The sequence below is a fragment of the Etheostoma spectabile genome, chromosome 4 (assembly GCF_008692095.1).
Source record: "Etheostoma spectabile isolate EspeVRDwgs_2016 chromosome 4, UIUC_Espe_1.0, whole genome shotgun sequence".
Lineage (NCBI taxonomy): Eukaryota > Metazoa > Chordata > Actinopteri > Perciformes > Percidae > Etheostoma > Etheostoma spectabile.
In genome coordinates, this window is record NC_045736.1 from 20,675,329 (window position 1) to 20,694,739 (window position 19,411).

General features: G+C 39.0%; 1 protein-coding gene across 1 annotated transcript; it reads left to right on the forward strand.

Moving 5' to 3' along the window:
- The first annotated feature begins 769 nt into the window (after positions 1-769).
- On the forward strand, positions 770-18,864 carry LOC116687211 (lysine-specific demethylase 5B-like). The gene is made up of 27 exons (XM_032512350.1): positions 770-922; positions 5,144-5,221; positions 5,498-5,620; positions 5,751-5,921; positions 6,548-6,673; positions 7,007-7,091; positions 7,215-7,309; positions 7,486-7,644; positions 8,150-8,269; positions 8,868-9,026; positions 9,464-9,645; positions 9,936-10,098; positions 10,513-10,632; positions 11,075-11,269; positions 11,672-11,853; positions 13,112-13,236; positions 13,367-13,517; positions 13,851-13,971; positions 14,332-14,687; positions 15,459-15,597; positions 15,703-15,882; positions 15,967-16,125; positions 16,394-16,813; positions 16,930-17,020; positions 17,093-17,280; positions 17,390-17,653; positions 17,786-18,864. The coding sequence occupies exons 1-27, from the start codon at positions 770-772 to the stop codon at positions 17,921-17,923; spliced, it is 4,443 nt and encodes a 1,480-aa protein (XP_032368241.1). The 3' UTR covers positions 17,924-18,864.
- Positions 18,865-19,411: the final 547 nt, after the last annotated feature.

Consider the following 19,411-nt stretch of genomic DNA (forward strand, 5'->3'; position numbering starts at 1 on the left):
ATATGAGTGTAGTCTCTACCAATCAACGAGCTCCTCTAGACCATTTAAAAACGAAGTGCCGGTTTGTGCGCAATGATCTAGTGGGTGTGTTCGATTAGAAAACCCAATGTACCGTCTGATACGTTTATTATTCGGGCTAAGCCGGGCGGGGTAAGGAAGAGCCGAAGCAGCTAATCCCTTTATTTGTAAACTGACTCGACACAGTACACCCGCGTGCCAAAAGGGTGCACGAATCAAACTCATCCAACAGAGGGTCAATCATCTGATAGGAAACCACGGAACCAATAAAGTGTATAATCGCTAACTGTAAAGAACTGTGATCACAAAGTGTTAATTGTGTGAGAGCAAACTCTATTATAGTTTATTTTGGAACGGTATTAAAGTAGATTGAAATGACGTTAAAGGTGTTTACTCAGACCTTAAGGCATTGCACGAATTTAAAACGATACGAACAAGCTGTATCACTGACGTTAAAAAACAATTATATACACAATAAGTATTGGCAAATTTAATAATGCCTAAATAGTGTGTTTACATGCGATATAACATCAAACTGTGTAAAAATGATTGTAGGTTGCGGTGTCTACTTTTTGAAGCGGAGGTACACCGTCACTGGCTGTCACATCTCATCTCCAACTAGATAATTCGTCTTTGAGTTCAATGAGTGGAGAGAGTGGACATGAACTGAAAGACAGAAAATTAATATCGAGCATATTCGGCGTGAGGACTATAAAAATATTTCAGCTGCAGTCATAACGAAGATGCAACGATGACTCAACCACAGCTGAATGAGTTCATTCCCCCTCCGGAGTGCCCTGTTTTTGAGCCCAGCTGGGAGGAATTTGCCGACCCTTTTGCGTACATCAACAAAATACGACCCATTGCAGAGAAAACTGGCATCTGTAAGGTCCGACCGCCGCCGGTGAGTATTTCTTCATTTTGACAGTTATTCGAGGCTTTTTTGGCGTGGTATGTTGGCCTCAGCTGCTGTTTATAATTTAGCAGGCAAAGTTGTGTTTTTAGACCGCTTTCAACATGGCGGATTGCGGCTCCGACTTGAATTGTCAGCTAGCCAGAGCTTAGTGTGTTGTGTTTGCAACGATAGCAAAGCATTTTCAGACTGAGAAATCTGTTTCCTGATTAGCTTTTTACCTTCCAGACATGTATTTATTATGTATATACCACTTAACTAGCCTAAAGAACACGTTTCTAAAAATAATAATATTCAAACGCTGAAGTTTTCCTGTATGCAAATAAAAGTGTGTACGTTAGCGCAGTAGGAAATGCGTCCTGGACTGGCCGCACGGACATTAGCTAGCTCACCAAGATTTTAACTAATGATTTGCCCAGAACTTTTAAACAGTTAGCTAGTTATATGTATAGCTTAACTTTCCCCAGCAGGTTTCGACGACCAATTTAGCCAGTATGAGGTGACCTAGCTAACGTTAATCAGGCCTGTTTAAAGCTGCAGTTGTCTGACACGTAACGTTGGCTAACGTTACGTAGCTACGTGCTTGGTGACCAACTGTTTATGGAGAGAAGGGACGCTTTATAACACGGAGCTCAACGGATCCTCTGTTTCTCTGTTTGTTATCATAGCTTTAACATGTTTGAAACCTAGTTGATCACGGCCATCTCCGATTGTTGACAGTGTTAGCTAGTTTGTGAGCTAACTGGCATAGTAACGTTATATCATGAAAACAACTCTTGGACTTTATATATATATATATATATAATCATTTTCTAATTGGATGATTATTATGCCATAATCCATACTTCTCTAACACCTCGCATGAGTCAAATATTAAGTATTTCAGGACAGAAAGTAACGTTAGTTATAGACCTTTCCCCAAAATTACATTGACCTTATTTCTGATACATTGGGATAAAAGAAGGGGGTAATCTTATTCAAGGGTGTGTCAAGCCTCCACGCAAATTAGATAAAGAGCAAATTCTATTGGAATAAATGATAAAATCATGACCGATGACATAATTTCTGACTGTTATCAATGTGTCAGTTTAAGGTCATGGATGGATTTTTTTTTTTTTTGTAATGTGTATACTCTCAGATAACATAAGACTCATGTTTAGAAGAAATAAGCAAGCTGTAAAAGCCCATTTTATGCGGCTAAACAGCACGGGTAGGAGTGAATGGGCTGCAACGTGACCAAAAAAAGGGTGGGTCGGAGACTGCTTGGTGTTTGCTCATCCAAAAAGAAACCTGGATTTGAAGCATAGACTGTAAAAAATGATTTGAAGGCATGGCTGAAAGTGGACAGGTCATGTAAACAAAAGCTGTTGACAAAGATTGGATGCTGATAGTCTAGGGCTATGTTTACATGGGATAGGCAAAGGACCTGGTTATCTTATTTACTGAATTATTTTGACTGAGCATAATCTCTTTATATAGAGATTTTTTTTCTAATTAAGAAGTATCATACTTAAGACACAGAGCTATAGGCTATTACACTCTAGCCTGAACAGACAGCTCTAAATTATCATGGTAAGAAGTATGTATTTTACTGGGTATATCTTACTTTATAAAGGGTTTTAAAAATGCAGGGTAATGATTTCTTTTTTTTAACTAAATGCCGATATATGGTAAGAAGCAGCATATCCAACAAGTTTAATTATAATGCCTGCTTCTTGATACCAAAATTGATACCAAAAAGAGACATTTTCTTTTTAGTCAAATTCTATGTAAGCACCATTGTCTGCAGCCCTGTGTCACGCACCAGCATTTTCTACTAAACATTCAGAACAGAATTTGGCTCCAGGGTGATGTGTGGGCCAAACAACCCAATAAACAACCTTAAATCCTTTAGCAATGGGAATCTGAGAGAGTGGAAATATGTGAATGTTTGTTTGTTTTGTGTTTGTTTGTATAAAGAGGACATGGGGCATCCTCGATGGCAAAGTTTTACACCGTGTATCTACATGCAATGTCCTGTGTTTTTATTTTTTTTATTTTATCTGGCTTGAGATCTTCTGTCTTTGTTTACTTTTCACGAGTATAAACCAAGATTTTTTTTTTTTAGATGGGAAGAAGACATTGCATCACAACCTGTTTTTGATCAGTGATTTCTGGGTGCACAGTACTTCTTTAGAGTTAATTCTCTAAGGAGTTGCACTGGTCACATTTTGACTGTAGACGTTAGTAGCACATATGCAAATGATTAGCATTTTTAAGGCTGTTTGTGGTTAACAAGTCACCACCTGTATTTCTCATTTTGTGCTTGGCGGAAGGCTTGTCGTGTTCAGACCAAAACTGCACTCGTACTCTTAACTGGTGTGGTCAGATTTGTGTGTTAAGGATGGCAACAGCAAAAAAACAGTGCAGTTCCATATGTTTCAAAGCGATTGGTTTTCTTTTGTGCCAGGGCAATTGTGGTTCTAATCCAGCTTTGTCTACAGATGATAAGGTTGTGTTAATGCGGCCATTGTTGTCCCTACTCTGACCAGTGTTTCCATCCTAGTAAGAAAAAAGGCCTGGCCAGACCCAGTAAATCTTGTGTGCCACATTTGACTTTTTCTAGTGCTAATGCCACAGTAACATTGCATGCAGCAGGTGGTCAGAAAGAAAAATGCTGACAATAAAAAAAAAAAGAACTATATGCTTCTGTACCAATTAAGAAATATTGGTCTAATTAAAGTTTGAATTAGACCCAGAGCTGTGGCCTAATTTTGCATGATCAGTTTACACATCTTGCATGCCAACTTGGCATGCCCACTTTTCATTGCAATGCGGTGTCAGTTACGAATTACTCCGTAATAAGATTGAATGAAATGCACTTAAATATGTAAAAATCAAACACATACTGTGTATCGTGCAAAAAAGCCTGTTCGGTTCATCTGTTTAAGATTGGTATTCATTATGTGGTCTGTTTTTTTTGTTTTGTTTTTTTTCCCATTGTTGAGCCCAGAATCTGACCACATCAAAGGAAAAAGTAACCATCCAATCAGTGCTGTGGCAGAGCAGGCGTGGCTATACATACTTTCAGTTTATGGATTCATGTAGAAGATTCAAAGATTTCAGTGAACACCTTAAACGGTGTGAAACTGGCTAGTGCTCTGTCAGCTTTTTCTTGCATTCTGTTATGAAGGGCAAATCTGAAACTTATCTGCTAAAATAAGTATTTCTGTCTGTTCCACAGTATCAGAAATTAATCTGGGATGTAGGAAATCTTTGAAGAAATAGCTGGATTATTTCAACTCTACATTTAACAGTTTAGAGTTTTGTTCATACTAACAGTTTTTTAGCTACCAAAGTAACAATATAATTGTAAATCATTATCAACTTCATATTATCCAGGATAGCACACTTTCCATCACACTCACCCAATTTCTCGAGTTGTTTTTCTCTCATTTTGTTAATATCCTCAGGCTTGACAATTCAGCAGGAGTGTGGTATCACACATTTAATAATTCTCTTGAGCCACCACTAACACCGTCTTCTCTAGTCTTGGATGATGATGAGGATGATGATATTGTAGGGCTTCTGTTACATGGGATAGGCAAAGGAACTGGTTATCTTATTTACTGCATTTGTTTACCAGTGCATAATCTCTTTTTACAAAGTATAATAATTAATAGTCTTGCCGGATGTTGTGTGATCCAGCATGAGTAGGTTTTTGTTTTAATACAGTGAAAGAAAAGTGCATTGATATCAGACATGTCAGTGTTTCATCTGTCAGTAAGACAGATGGTGTGGTCACGTTGGTGTGGTTAACGCCTTCACATAGCGACAGGCAGCAATGTGATAGTTTTGTATGTTTCGTGGAATGACATCCTGGGGATATTGTTTATTTGATGAATAAGACAAACACATTTTGAAGATATTTTTAAATTTTAGTGTGGTTTTGCATGTAATAAACCGTTACTAGAAATTACTGACCAACCTGATTTCCTGTGCACAGCATGTTTGCACAGACACTCTACTATGACTTCCTGTGCTTTTGCCTGTAGGGTTACTGAACAACTGCATTGACTTGTATGTTCAGAATGGGTGGTGTTTAGTAGTAAGGTAATTGTACATGATGTATTCTTTCTAACACATCAGATTTTGTTTCAGGGTACCCATCCAAGATTTGGTGTCATTTACAAATGATTTTATTTATTTTTTATTTTATTTTAAATTTCTCAGGAATGGCAGCCACCATTTGCCTGTGATGTTGACAGACTGAAATTCACACCACGGATACAAAGACTTAATGAGTTGGAGGTACATTCATTTATTTATTATGTTTATATATTTAAGACACATAAAATGTGGTAAGTGTAAATGGGGGTATTTGGTAAATAAAAATGTATTCATTCTGGTATTTTTATTGCCACACTGTTCCCATCTTTGTCCATTTTCTCAAACAATGTAAAACAAACAATTTAAAGCTTTAATATATATGGTGAATTATTGTTGAGCTGTTTTGTTATTATGTTGATAAAGAATAAACAATGAAAATGTTCAATAAACGCCATTTTCTTTTCACTATACTTTCAGGCTCAGACCAGGGTTAAGCTTAACTTCCTGGATCAAATAGCAAAGTTCTGGGAGCTTCAAGGATGCACTCTGAAAATCCCTCACGTGGAAAGAAAGATTTTGGATCTTTACCAGCTGAATAAGGTGCGTGCAAATCCTGGCTGGTTTTAATATCAGGACTCTATAAAGATTTAATTTTGTATGTTTTAAGAAATTCACAATGAAACAAGTTTTCTCACATACAGACTGAATATTACATTTTTCTTTGTCCAAGCTGGTGAATGAAGAGGGAGGTTTCGATGCCGTCTGCAGAGAGCGGCGCTGGACTAAGATATCAGTCAGGCTGGGCTTTGCTCCAGGCAAGGCTATTGGCTCCCATCTGCGGGCCCACTATGAGAGGATCCTCTACCCATATAACCTGTTCCAGACTGGAGACAATCTGCCTGTACGTCCCCTATCGCTTAGGTTTGCTTTTCCCAGCAGAGCAACTTGTTTAGAATTGTTTGAAATTGAGTGGATGTTGATTGGAATTGCCTTTTTCAAGTTTCACAGTTTATTAGTATGAACCACACGTGGTGACTAGAACTCTTTCTTTACCAGCTTAATACACACAGTATTAAGTATAATATGATAGTTGACAGCATTATAATTTGGGAACATCTTTACTTTAATTGAATTAAAGCGGTCCTTTGATCTTGTCTTAGTTTTTAGTCCTGAGAAAGTTGTAGAAAGAAAAGTATGGCCTTTCATTTAGCACATAACTTAATACTCTAAGGATGGTTTTTTTTTTGGTGTTTAAGTGAGTTTTCCTGCATCACATTCCTAAAAGATTAGGAACCAATTGATTTGGTTTAAATTAACCTTGGTAGCACTGGTGTTCTCTGTGTCATAAAACTAGAACTGACAAGAATAAAATCACTGATACAGTATTGAAATATTAGGAACACAGTTTTTTTTAATGAGATTTGTCTTTAGTTCCCCACATTCATAATAGCATTTCCTGTGTATTGTCTTTGAAGAAGTATAATATATGAAGGCACTTTCATCACATTCACCTATTTCTCTTTGCAGAGAGCCACCTTGACCAATGACACTAAAGATAAGGAGTACACTCCTCACGACCTGCCGCAGCGGCAGTCTGTCCAGCCTCAGGAGACCTGCAGCATTGCTCGCCGAGCAAAACGCATGAGATCCGAAGTGAGTTCTCTCTCTCACACATAATTACTTGTGCTATGTTTAATTCAATATGTGTATGATATGCTAATGTATGTTCTTAATATATGCATGTTCAAGTGTATGTTTATACTCGTATGCAATCCACACTGGAATACTTTGACAGATAACCAGCTGATATATATTGTGACTGTGGCCATTTTGCACTTTAATAGTGAAGCCATATGTTTTTGACATTTTTTTTTTTCTGATGTAATGGAGTATCCCTCATATATTTTTGAGGACCCACTAAAATAAACACCTGTTCGCTCTGTCTCACTCTTTGTTTTGTTTTTTCTCTGACTATGACGCTGACAGAGGGGCTGTGTTAAAACCGAACCAGGTGAGAGTCGTCCCAATCTTAGGAGGAGGATGGGAATCTTTGCTGGCAAACAAGAACCTGGTAAGAACAAAGCATGCAGTGCTGCTTTGACTATAGATAAAAAAGGGGAATGTGTCGGATATGATGAGTGACATCATTGGAGAATCTTAAACCTTTCATTGAGCCTTCCCATGTGTCTTTCAGTGAGGATGTCAATCACTGAGGTCAAACGGGAACCCATTCAACATCCAACATATTATGAAGAAACCGTATTCGATAAGAAACCTCCCTCGAATAAAGTAGGTCTATTGTTTTGTTTTAAAAATCTTGGCTTACATCACCATAATTCCAATATTGTGCCAGTAAAAAACATGTTTCAATGCTGTAGTGTTGTAACTCTGCTGTGAATGACACAACAGAGAAAATTGCACATTGCTGGACAAAGGCAGCACTTAAAATGGTCCCTCCTCGTTAGGTGGACCAGTACATGTGCCTGGTTTGTGGCAATGGGACTGCTGAGGACCGCCTGCTGTTGTGTGATGGCTGTGATGACAGCTATCACATCTTCTGCCTAATCCCTCCCCTCCACGACGTTCCCAAAGGCGACTGGAGATGCCCAAAGTGCCTGGCTCAGGTGAGCTGCACCTCCAGGGAGCTTATAGTGTGTTCCATTTGTACTTGGAAGTCGTATTTCCGAGGTCAAAGTCGGAACCACGCCCCCTGACAACCACTAAGTAACCCAAGATAAAAATCCAACATGGCTTCTCCGTGCATCATAAGTTGTAGTAACATAGTTATAAGCACTTCTGTTTTATTTTTGTCTCAATAAATCAGTCGTACACATTCAGTCGTGCTGTCCATCTTCTATCTGTGGACATGATGTTACGCTGTTTGTATGCACAAAAAATCTGCGTATTGCGTTGTTACAAACTGGCATTCCTAACAACGGCTAACCTGGCTAGAGCTAATGAAAACAATGAAACCCAACACATTCAACTCAGGTGTGACGTCATTTCCAGCTTCAACTTCTGAGTTCCGCACTCATAATCCTGGCAGGGAAGTGTGTAATCATCTGCCTGATATTCACAAATATAATACAACTCCCTAGTGTTTTAACTTAATTTCTCATCTTTTTACAGGAATGTTGCAAACCTCCTGTTGCCTTTGGTTTTGAGCAGGCCAGCAGAAGCTACACCCTCCAGGCATTTGGAGACATGGCCGATTCATTCAAGTCTGATTATTTCAACATGCCAGTTCATGTGAGTTTGCATCACTTGTTAATTAATAACGAAGAGGTTTCCCTTCTCCCGTATTGGCCTAAATATAAGACGGGTTGGTTTTTTTCTTGGTAATACGTCTAAAAAAGTGGGGTCGTCTTACAGTACATTCTGCGTTTTAAATGTCAAAATATATTCACAACAGCAGATGGTGCCAAATAGTGAGCAGCTGGGCAGTGAGGCTGACGTTCTGTGGGATGATTTCCTTAATAAAAACAAGATTTTGTCTTTTCTCTTTTTCTTTTTTTTTCTTCAAAATTGTCTTGAAGAAGAGGGGGGGGGGGGGGTTGTCTTATAATCAGGATTTTCCTATATTCAGGCCAATACGCTAATTAGGACATGTTTGGCACAGTGGAAGCAAAAGTTATTTGTATTCACACAATAGTTATTTTAATAATTGGTAATGGTTCTATTTATAAGGCATACTTTGGAAGATCTTTAGGGAAAACAGTCCTGAAGGCACCATAACTTCTGTTTTATAACCATGGGCTGTAACAAAGGAATGCTTTACTTCAGAGATGGTCCTGTTTATCTGACAGTAACCCACCCCCCCACCATGTCATCTCCTTGTGTGTTTTAGATGGTTCCCACTGAGCTAGTGGAGAAGGAGTTCTGGCGTCTCGTCAGCACCATAGAGGAGGATGTCACTGTGGAGTATGGAGCAGACATTGCCTCCAAGGAGTTTGGAAGTGGTTTCCCTTTGAGTACCAGCCATTTTGAAGTCTCTCCAGAGGATAAGGTACAATCTGCCTGCTGTTTTAGGGATGAAGTATAACATCCATTTACGGGCAGAATCAAGTTTTAATTTTAAGTGTGTGTATATATATATATACCTTTTGTCTCTCTAAAACCTGAAAATATAAGTGGTCATTGAGTTGTAAAGGGGGAATTGTATATAATAGTTTACTTCCCCAACCATTTTTTCATACAACATGTCTAAAAACATGCCCACCCACAATACATCACAAACTTTGATCATCAAAGCAATAATAACATTGAGGTACTACAAATAATGTTGTTTTTCAAAACAACTTTCAGTATTTCCTAAAGCAATTCGCAGGTTTTTGGCTGGTTAGCTGGAAAAATTGGTTTTCCCAGTGATAAACACTATAATGCCAGCTGAACACGGCTATATTTGAGTAGAAAGTAAAGTGGAGTACATTATCTCACCTGCAGCATTACCTGAGCAGCGGCTGGAACCTGAACAACATGCCGGTGCTGGATTCCTCTGTGCTGACTCACATTACAGCCGACATCTGTGGGATGAAGTTGCCCTGGCTGTATGTGGGCATGTGCTTCTCCTCCTTCTGCTGGCATATTGAGGACCACTGGAGCTACTCCATAAACTATCTTCACTGGTAGAGTGCACTCTCCCTAAACTCTGTTGTGTATCTTTTTATAGTGATTTAATGTAGAAGTTTGACTTTCTTACACGAGGAACATACTGGTCCTTTCACAAGAAATGCAGTTTTGTAAACCTCCTACAAAACATTGTATAATGTGCATGTTAGCTTTTTTTGAGTATGTGACATTTATGTATCCTTTTTTTCTGAAAAATGATTGTGTGTTTTTTTTGTGTCTCTGTGTGTCTTCAAAGAAATTTGTGTGGCAACACTTTTTTCACTAACAGTGTGGATGATGTTTGCAGGGGGGAGCCAAAGACGTGGTATGGGGCGCCTGGTTACGCCGCAGAGCACCTGGAGTCAGTCATGAAGAACCTGGCACCAGAGCTGTTTGAGTCCCAGCCAGACCTCCTTCACCAGCTGGTTACCATCATGAATCCCAACACGCTGATGAACAACGGCGTCCCGGTAACCTGTTCTGACTGTTGCACTTACTTATTAATTATCACATTTAAATGTGTGAAACAAAGCAAGCTCATTGTCTGCTGAGTGTAATGATGAAACTCCTTACATTTAAATATCACACATCACAGTTGCACAACAAAGTGTGGCACTTATTATATAAATCAAATATGATACTCCTCTGGCATCAACAAAGTTGATACACATTTTAAACATGTTGCAGTGTCTTGTCTTGTTTTTTGGGGGGGAAAATCTTTTACTTGAAGTACATAATAGATCAAATTCTAGATTTTTAATAAAAACTAATCTAATTCAAGACATCAGAACTTAGCTGGGTTCATGGTTGTCAGGCTCAGTACCCTCTTTATAACAAATCATTATTTTTTTTAATCTCCTTTTTCTTTTCTTACTGATAACTAGATTTATCGCACCAACCAATGTGCAGGCGAGTTTGTCATCACTTTCCCCCGAGCATACCACAGCGGATTCAACCAGGGCTTCAACTTTGCTGAAGCTGTCAACTTTTGCACCATGGACTGGGTAAGGAAATCTGTTACTACTCTTGTTTCACAATACCAGATTCACTTGATTCATGTCATGGTGTTACACAGTAAGAGTTACGTTTATGCACCTAGATTTAACTGAGAAACAGAATATATATTATATATTATTATAATATATATATATATATATATATATAATATATATATATATTATATATATATATATATATGTATGTGTGTATATATATATATATATATATATATATATATGTGTCTATGTATATATGAGAGAGAGGTATGCTAATAAAATAATTGTTGGGAAACAAAAATTGTAACAAATTGTATGATGATGACTTTGTTTATATAGCACCTTTCATGCCGAGGGTATACCAAAGTGCTTTTACAAAACATGAATAAAACAATTTTAATCCTTTTAATCCAAATTTAGTAAACTCAAACTTGTCTATTTATTTTGATAGATGCCTATCGGCCGTGAATGTGTGACCCACTATCGGCAGCTGAGCAGGTACTGTGTCTTCTCACATGACGAGATGGTTTGTAACATGGCCTATAAAGCAGACACAATGGATGTGGAGCTGGCGTCAGCAGTGCAGAAGGAGATGACTGTAATGGTCCAAGAAGAACAACGACTTAGAGAAAAGATTAACAAGATGGTGAGGAGTTCTTGTCTTAAGGATCTATTGTCTCTTCTTTTATTTATTAGTACAGTAGATTTAAAAGTTCAACGACGGCACAATGTAGTTTTAATATTTCAGCACACATTATAGATATCCAGGAGGTAAAGTGAGTGATCTTGAAAGTTGCATATCATTCCAAACGGTTAATAGGTCACAAACTTGATTGAAGGGAACGGAACACATTTTAACAGTGAAAATTGTTTGAATTAAAGGTCTGAATCTCATTATTTAGTTTGTTGTATTAGGTCTTGTGGAGCAGTTATAGCAAAGCTGATACACGCTTAATGATGTGTCAAGGATACACTAGAGACTTTTTCTGCCTGCACAGCTGTCATGTTTCCACGTCTCCTCGGTCTGACTGTGAATTGTTTTCCCCAGGGTGTGGTGCAATCTCTACAAGTTGATTATGAGGTGCTCCCAGATGAGGAGCGGCAGTGCAGCAAGTGTCGGACCACCTGCTACCTGTCTGGCATCACCTGTGCCTGCAGTCCTGGCAAGAGGGTTTGTCTGTACCACACCCGGGACCTCTGCTCATGTCCTCATAGCAACCTTACACTCCAGTGAGTCTCCATTAACCGCAACAACTGAACATACTCGCTTCTGAATTTAATTTATGTTTTTATTTGTTGTACTATTATGAATCCTCTGCATTAGTGCTGCACAGTTAATTGCAATTTTATCCAAATCACAATATGGACTAGTGCAAATCCAAATTGCAGGGGGGGCTCGCAATACTGTATTTGTTCAAAAGCAAATTGTGTGTCAAACCTCAAATTGTATCCTACAGACTAAAGAAAACATCTTAGGTTGGTACAGATTAGGAGTGAGACTCACCAGAAGCCTCACGATACAATATCAAAACAATACTTATGTCACAATACAATATTATTGTGATTTTAAACATAGTGCAATATATTTCAATTTATTTCCTTTTTTCCATCTTGAAATTTTTCCCAATTTCAAATGATGTCCTCAAAAGGAAACTTTGTCAACATCTGTTTTATCTAAAAAGATACATTTCTCTGTTTGTTCATCTCACTTCACTTTTACTGCTGCAAAACAGGATTGTCAAACAGACAAACTAACCAACGCATATATAATAAAAGATCGATACCTAGCGTCTGGGTATTGATACAGTATTTCCACGGAATATATTACTATGCTATAGTGATGATTTTTTTTTTTTTTTTTTTAATTTTCATGCCTAGTACAGATAATTTGTTAAAATCACAATATAATCATTTGAATTGTTTAATTTTAATGTTTGTTAATGAAAATAAGATTGACAATAAAAATTATCATTCCCTCCAATATCTTGAATCATATCGTAATATCAGTCAAAATATGCATCAGCTGAAGCTACCTTTTGGGCATGCCTAAAGCTGCTTGCATCAGGTTTTCAGCTCCTTTATCATCAGCCAAAACAATAATGCGAGAAACAAACTGGCAGAAGTTGGCAGCTGTGATGACATGTTCTTACATAAAGAGTGAAATAAAGGTGTTTAACTGTGAAAGACCCAGCACACGGCACTTAGTAAAAATTAGCCCCAGTTTCAATTTTTGTCTGAATTGAAATATTTCTATCACCAAGTAAATAAACAAAATTCCCTGCTTACTCTCATGAAAATCAGCTAATAAATGTAAAAAGATAAAAAAGCCTGGCTGCCTTCCTATGTCCAGTTTCCCATCTAAAGTAAATTCAGACAAAAGTGTCATTTACATTTGGCATTAGGTAGGAGAAATATAACTTTTCATTGAACCTTAACAATGTCAAACATCTTTTGTACATTAATTTCCTTGTTTTGTCTTTCCCTGCAGTTACAAGTTTACACTGGATGAGTTGTATCCCATGATGGCATCAGTGAAGCTGCGTGCAGAGTCCTATAAAGACTGGCTCTGTAGTGTGCAGGACATCCTGGAGAACAAAGGAAACAAGAAAAGAGGTTAGAAGTCCATGAAAAAACATTCTGTACTACAAACATCATAAAGTCCTCATTTTAAGGAGATAGTCATTACTACTCTCACTGTATTATATTACTTTACCTTATATTTTATACTTTGCTTTCTGGTCAGGTTTGGAAGAGCTTCACAGCCTGGTGGAGCTGGCAGAAACAAGGGCGTTTCCACAAATCAGCCTCCTGGATCGGTTACGCAAAGTTGTCTCAGAGGCTGAAAAAGTTGCTGTGATGGCACAACAGCTTCTCAATGGAAAGAGGCAGACGAGGTACGTCAAATAGATTTTGACACTGTTGGTTTAGATTCAAATTTTGTAACACAACTTTTTGACTTGTCTATGAATCAGAATAAGACCATCAATCACCCATCCATAAAAATCATTCTGACCCATAATGCGTCACACTTTGTGGTTGTTATTGACCTTGTTATTATTGTTATTTTTATTAACATTATTACGGTTTGCATTTTTTTAAAACAAAGGTTGCAGAACGCAGACTTTTAATTTCAAGGTTCTAGCGTTGTAGTTTATAAACATTCTTTCTTTTTTTTCGCTGTTAAAGACAATTCTGTCATTTTCCTGAGAGTTGTGTTTGTATTTCAGGTATCGTTCTGGAGGAGGAAAGTCTCAAAACCAGAACGAGTTGACTGTTGAGGAGCTGAGGTCTTTTGTCCGACAGTTCGACAACCTGCCGTGCAACATCCGACAGGCTCCTTTACTGAAGGTTAGCTTGGATTAGACACATTCTTCTTTACATGACTACCTGAATCCTAAAAGTAATTTAAGTTGATATCTCATGAGAAGGACTCATTTCATGAGTGGCAACTGATCTCAATTCAAGAATTTGTCAAAAAAAGAAAGATCTGTAAGTCATCATTAAAGTTGAATTGGTTCCTTTGAGAAATTAGCAAACATTAAAGCTCTCCTAACATTTCTGTGTCATCACATGTTCACTTTACAATTTCTGAATCTTTGGTTTATGTAAGTGAATTTGGATTTGTTTTTGAATCAAGTCTTGTCTCTGTAGTCAAATATCCACCCTAAATGCCTGTTGAATGTGACCCCCCCCCCCCCCCCCCCCTAGGACCTGTTGACCCGGGTGGATGACTTCCAGCAGCGCAGCCAGCGCCTCCTATCTGATGAGTCGCCCAGCCCGCTGGAGCTGCAGGAACTGCTGGATGTGAGCCTGGGCCTGGACGTGGAGCTGCCTCAGTTGGCCCTGCTGAGGGAGAGACTGGAGCAGGCGCGCTGGCTGGAGGCCGTGCAGCAAGCCAGCAGCCGACCAGAAAGCCTCTGTCTGGACACCATGCGTAGGCTGATAGACCAGGGCGTGGGCTTGGCCCCTCACAGCTCTGTGGAGAGAGCCATGGCTCGTCTGCAGGAGCTGCTGACGGTGTCTGAGCAGTGGGAGGAGCGGGTGCTCAGCCTCATGGAAGCCAGGTGAGGACACTGAGCTGCACTGGGGCTTAGGTCCAGGTTCTAGGTCCAATAGATAATACAGCTTTTTTTCCTATAATTGTTTTTGTTCTTATCCTTTTTCAAAGTTATTACCTTTTTTTTTTTTTATATCAAATCTTCAGAAACGATAGTGTCAAGGCTGACAAAGTTTCAGCATAAGATATCAATTTACCCTGAAAAACATAATAAACTACAGCGACGAGAGACCATCCATTTCCCATGACAAACACGCTACCACACCTACTACCTACTAGTTCTGAACATCTCTTCTATGAAAGGAACAAGAAATCTGCCACTAATCAGAATTCATTGGTCCCAGTTGTGAACTTGCTTCCTGTAACTTTAGCTAAAATACAGTAAAGTCGGTATATCTAAACGGTAATTTCATACTTTAACATCCCTACAATTGTAACTTTATTAAACAAACGTGAAGTGAAAACGTGAACTCAGCTTTAACTTTAAACAGTACCGAGTGAAATGTGCCAAGTCTGCAGAGCTGGATAGTGGTGGAAAGGGGATCATGGTGTTGTGACGACTCCACAGAGACTTCACGCTGTAAAGCACCAGACTCTGCCATCGCAAACACATCATGTGATCATATCATACTCAATGTTTACATAAATCTTTTCTTATGTAACTAAGATTTAAAATTTAAACACACAAGACAAAATATCAAATGACACTCCAACATCAAACATTGTATAAATTCTGAACATGAACACTGTATTCACTAAAGCCCATTTCCCTTCACAGGCCGTATCACAGCATAGCTACACTCGACGCCGCTCTACAGGAAGTAGAAAACATCCCTGCCTTTCTGCCCAACTGTCTGCAGCTGAAGGAGGCCATCACCAAGGCCAAGAAATGGCTCCATGAAGCTGAAGCACTTCAGGTGAAGTACACTTCAACTTAAGCCATGCTGAATGTTCTCGGCACTTAACACTTGGCCTGAGATGGTCGAGTTTTTATTCTAAATCTTGTGTGTGTTCTCTTGCAGCTCGGGGGACGCATTCCTGTGCTGGACAGCCTTGCTGAGCTGCTTCTCAGAGCAGAGAGCATCCCAGTGAGGCTTGACCCGCTGAGTCGATTGGAGGCTCTTGTCAGTGATGTTCAGACCTGGAAGGAGAGCGCAGCAAAGACATTCCTACTGAAAAACTCTCCTTTCTCTCTCCTTGAGGTAAACAGATATTAGGTGTGCTCATTTCAAAGCTGTTTTCCAAATATGACAAGAAAAAAATGTGCTTTGCTTTTATGTTTTCAGGTGCTTTGTCCGAGATGTGACGTAGGGGCCGTGCATCAAAAGTCAAGAGCTAAAAAAGCAAAGGAAGCTACACAGATCAGTAAAAAATCTTCAACAAAACTGGAGTCTCTGTTTGATGTAGAGAGAGTTCTCTCTGAGAGCAAGGACTCCGCCTCTGCTGTGAGTAGCTGTAGTTTTTTTATCCTTCATTTTTTCTCAGTACAGTTGTGCTAATTGCTACTTAATGTGACTTAATAGAGTGGCTCAAAATGCAAACAAAAAGTTACCAAAATAAATACTAAATTCTTTCATTAATCCAAATTGGCCCATATTTATCCTAAATGGTGTGTGTGTGTGTGTGTGTGCGTGCGTGCGTGCGTGTGCGTGCGTGCGTGCGTGCACACACACACACACTACTTTTTATTGAGTAAAATTTTTTATTTTACAGATGGCCACTCTTGCTGAGGTCCGCCAGAGGGAGATGGAGATCTTATTAGCTCTGCGTACTTCAAATGAGTCCAAGCTTGTTCCTGCTGAAAACTGTTGTGCACTTAGTGTTTGTGTTTGCCAAAAGGCCCCTTCGGGTGCCATGATGCAGTGTGAGCTTTGTCGAGATGTTTTCCACTGCGGCTGCATTACAACAACAGCAGACCTCGGGTACGGCCAAGCCTGGCTTTGCCCACTTTGCCATCGGTCGAGGAAACCCCCTCTGGACAAGGTCCTGCCCCTGTTGGCTTCGCTGCAGAGGATTCGGGTTCGGCTGCCAGAAGGGGACGCCCTGCGCTTCCTCATCGAGAGGACGGTGCGATGGCAGCACAGAGTTCAACAGGCCTGCACAGAGGGAGTGCTGGAGAAAGTATCAAAGATGGTCAGTGGAAACACATTTTATAACTCAATGTAAATAGTTGAATAAATGAGTCTCTTGATTTTTGACATTAGCGTTGTAGACACACCCATCACTGTCAAGCATGTTTTTTGTTTCAGGGGAGAGCTGGACCTGGAATATCTTCACATCTGACTCAGGAAATAAACGGTTCATATTTTCATACAGCGCACCAGTCTGTTCCACTCGAGGGTAAGTTTTAAAGCTTTAGGCACTTTGCATCTATGCACACTTGTATTTTTTTTTTCATCATATTTGTCACAGGTCTCGGCCCTGAGCTGGAGGAGCTGATGGTGGAGGGATTCCTGCTGCAGGTCACTCTGCCTGAAACCGAGCAGCTGTACAGATACCTGCTGTACAAACTGGCCCCCCTGCTCTCACATAGTGCCCCCTGTGAGAACAACACAGAAGAGGACCAACAGTCTCAGAGAGGGAGCCCCCACCACAACAGGGTAATGACAAATGCTGCAAAGTCTGTTGCTTGTAGATCATATTCTCAATCAGACTTGGTATGTAATCACTAATTTTGGTATATTTATTGTAATATTGGTATTGACACAGAATGGAGTTTCCAGTGTCAAAAAGGAGATGGGGAATGGTCAGAGCAAAAGGACCAAGCGACGTAAGGACAGCTCAGATTCGCAGCACAGTGAGAAGGCCAAAAAGTGCCGCAAAAAGAAGTCTAAGAAGAGCAAAGAGAGGAGCGAAGAAACCAAGCGGACTTGTTCTCCCACACACCCGGTGTCTGACCCCGCTGCTTCAGATTCCGAAGAGGATTACTCATTGTGTGCTGCACCATGGTGCAGAGAGCCAGAGGGCGACGAGGTTTGTTTTATATCATTCTACTAAATATACCACATGAAAGGGTTTTAATGATCAGACTTTAAACGTATTGGTTTTTGTTTTCACGTTTTTTTTTTGTTTTTTTTCTTTCTTTCTCATCTTACCGCTTTCCAGGTAAACTGGGTCCAATGTGACGGTAGCTGCAATCAGTGGTTCCACCAGATCTGTGTGGGACTGTCTGCTGAGCGAGCTGAGTTGGAGGACTATATTTGCATAAGCTGCACACAGCCAGACTACGACGGAGGAGAATGAAGACCAAAAAGTGACTTTGAAGGATCTGCAGTTTTTGTTGCCAGCCGCAGCATTAAAGTGCACACCTGAACTCCCCTTTTACCTTCTGGCTTGCTCTTAGCGAACATGGTGCTACTTACTGTTTTTTCCCAGAGTTACAAAAGACTTCTATCACTGTTTTCGTCACGTGGCTGGTTTTTCAGCCAATCAATTAATCCTTTCTGAAACTTTCCAAGACTTGATGCAGATGTACAAAATGGTGAAATGTTTCAACAGCGCAGGGATTTTTCAACCAAAAAAAAAGTCAATTTGATAAAACATTTTAGAACTGCTTTTTTTTTTTATATACATACATCTGAATAATGAGAAACTTATCTTTCTCTTGTAGAGTAAATATTATTTATCTAAGCAATAACTGAACTGATTGAGGTTCAGTGTTCCACTGAGCTATGTTCGTGCTTAGAAATCCTTTGATAGAATGCCTTCTAAAAGCAAAAACCCTGATGAATTCACTTTATGAATCCTATGATATTACACAGTTCAATTAAAATTTGTGAACAGAACTTGAATCAGAAACCCAAGAGCAACAACTGTATGTCTGAGCTTGTTGATCCTGAATAATATTTGCCAATATCCCGTATCAAATCACTGACTTTGATATAAAGTCTGGTTCCCTTTAGCGCTGTCTGTGGAGGAAAAACAAGACTCTTTGTGTTGGGTGAGACTTGATTATGTTCACAAAATAAGAATGAACTGTCCGACATCAAAGGAATGTACATTTTGTTTTAGGGTGGCTTTTCCCTTTATGGTTTAGATGAAAATATTGTGTTGGACTTAGATTTAACACAGACTGTGTGATGTATTTGCCACAGGTATATGACCTTTTTTCTGCTCCTTTGGGTAAATAATATAATTCATATGTTGCAGTTTGCATTATAAAATAAAAATTGTTTGTTCCCATACGCTTGGACTGGTTAATCCTCTTGGTGCTAAATGCCATACAAGTGTAGAAAAAAAAAAAAATTCTGCAGTAGAATTTGGTGGGTTGATTTTTTTTTTTTTTTTTTCTTCTTCTTTTCTAAATTCCTCTGACATTTATTGCCAGGATCTGTAAAAGGGGAACTGAAATTATCTATACTATAAACGGCAAGAAAATGCAGATGACAATTTAAATTTCTCTATGAATGACAAATGCACATTTAACCTTTTTTAAATGGAAAACTATACATACTGATTGTACATAGATACTACATAAATATTAAACTGTACATGAGTCATTTATGGCAACATACTAACATCTAGTTGAGGTTAAACAACAGGTTGAACCGTCTTGAACATTTTTATTAATTGCCATTTCTAAACATCTAAGATCAGTGTTTCACATTGAACTTTACATGCACATCAAACTAGTAAAACTCATGTTTAAAGTTGCCCTGTGCAGTGTCTTTTGCAAAACAAAAGTTATGCTTATATTCAAGGCATTATCAAAGTTTGAATATATTTAAGTTG

Bases quoted from the DNA above. Each gene is read 5' to 3' on its own strand.
- LOC116687211 (XM_032512350.1), top strand. From the start codon at position 770: ATGACTCAACCACAGCTGAATGAGTTCATTCCCCCTCCGGAGTGCCCT. The intron at 13,237-13,366 runs GTTAGAAGTCCA...CTTTCTGGTCAG, and splicing joins CAAAGGAAACAAGAAAAGAG to GTTTGGAAGAGCTTCACAGC. The intron at 16,814-16,929 runs GTCAGTGGAAAC...TTTTTGTTTCAG, and splicing joins TGGAGAAAGTATCAAAGATG to GGGAGAGCTGGACCTGGAAT.